General features: G+C 71.8%; 1 protein-coding gene across 1 annotated transcript in view; it reads left to right on the top strand.

Annotated features, from left to right (window-relative positions):
- Window positions 1–327: 327 nt before the first annotated feature.
- The window catches only part of AURANDRAFT_68929 (hypothetical protein), a gene marked incomplete at both ends in the record, with an annotated part of 6,276 nt that continues 5,493 nt past the window's right edge, over window positions 328–1,110 (top strand). Inside the window, one exon of the mRNA XM_009044664.1 lies at window positions 328–678. Coding sequence (XP_009042912.1) covers window positions 328–678 — 351 coding nt within the window. The remainder of the gene's footprint in view (window positions 679–1,110) is intronic.

Raw genomic sequence — 1,110 nt, 5'->3', positions numbered from 1 at the left:
CCTCCGGCGACGGCGAGCGGCTCCTCGGCGCCAAGTTCGCGGCGCTCCCCGCGCGCGACGGCCGCGGCGCCGACGACGCGCGCGTCTGGGACGCGCTCTTCTTCGGCTGCGTGCCCGTCGTCGACTGCGTGGAAATCAACCAGTGAGCTGGGACGTCGGGGCCAAACTTGAGAATTCTCTAGCTCGGTCAAATCGAAGTCGATTTGGCTGATTTTTGGACGAATCGATTGCTCTTAGCGAGTTCTCGAAGCACGGCGGAAGTGCTCGTGTCAAAACATTCGCATACGCGCACATTGAAGTCGGGTTGAAGATTTGATTTGCACACAGGTCGTCGAGCACAGTCCCGTCGCCGCGGACCTGCTCCAGTCCCTGCCCCACGTCCAGCTCTCGGCCTGGGCCGACGCGGCGCCCATGAACCTCCGGCGCAAGTACGACGGCTTCGCGTCCAAGGGCGCGCTCCAGGGCGTCCAGCGGCTCGCGAAGGCCTACTGGCGCGACGCGTACAAGCGCGACCTCCGCGGGGGCGCGCTCCGGGGCGGCTTCGGCGACGACGCCGACGGCGCCGCCGTCCGCGAGCTCCACGACCTCCTCGTCGACGCGCGCTGCCACGTGCCGGGCGCGGCCGACGAGGTCTGCAAGCGCGACCGCGCGACCAAGCCCGCGGCCGCCGCGGCCGCCGTGGCCCCGGAGGACGCGTGGGAGCAAGCGTAACGGCGCGGCGCGGGTCAGGCGATCGGCGGGGGGGGGGGGGGCATGTTCAACCAAGGCCTCAACGATCAGTTGAAACGCCATCAATAAAATGGGCTGCCAAAATTCGAGGGATCTGGGTGCCGCCCCGTCGCCGGAGCTCGTCCCGGTGCGGACCGATGCGAGCGCCGCGGCGGAGAAGCGACCCGAGGCCCCGGCGGCGCCCGCCGACGCAGAGGCGCCGCCCGCCGCCGCGCCGGCTCCCGACGAGGCGCCCGCCGCGGACGAGGCCGCTGCCAGCGACGAGGACGCGAGCGTCGACCCGGACGCGGCGCCGGAGGACGCGAGCGTCGACCCGGACGCGGCGCCGGAGGACGCGAGCGTCGGCCCGGACGCGGCGCCGAGAGACGAGGAGCCGGAGGA

The sequence above is a fragment of the Aureococcus anophagefferens genome (genome assembly GCF_000186865.1).
Source record: "Aureococcus anophagefferens unplaced genomic scaffold AURANscaffold_621, whole genome shotgun sequence".
NCBI classification, from domain to species: Eukaryota; class Pelagophyceae; order Pelagomonadales; family Pelagomonadaceae; genus Aureococcus; species Aureococcus anophagefferens.
This window is presented reverse-complemented; position numbering and strand designations above follow the sequence as displayed.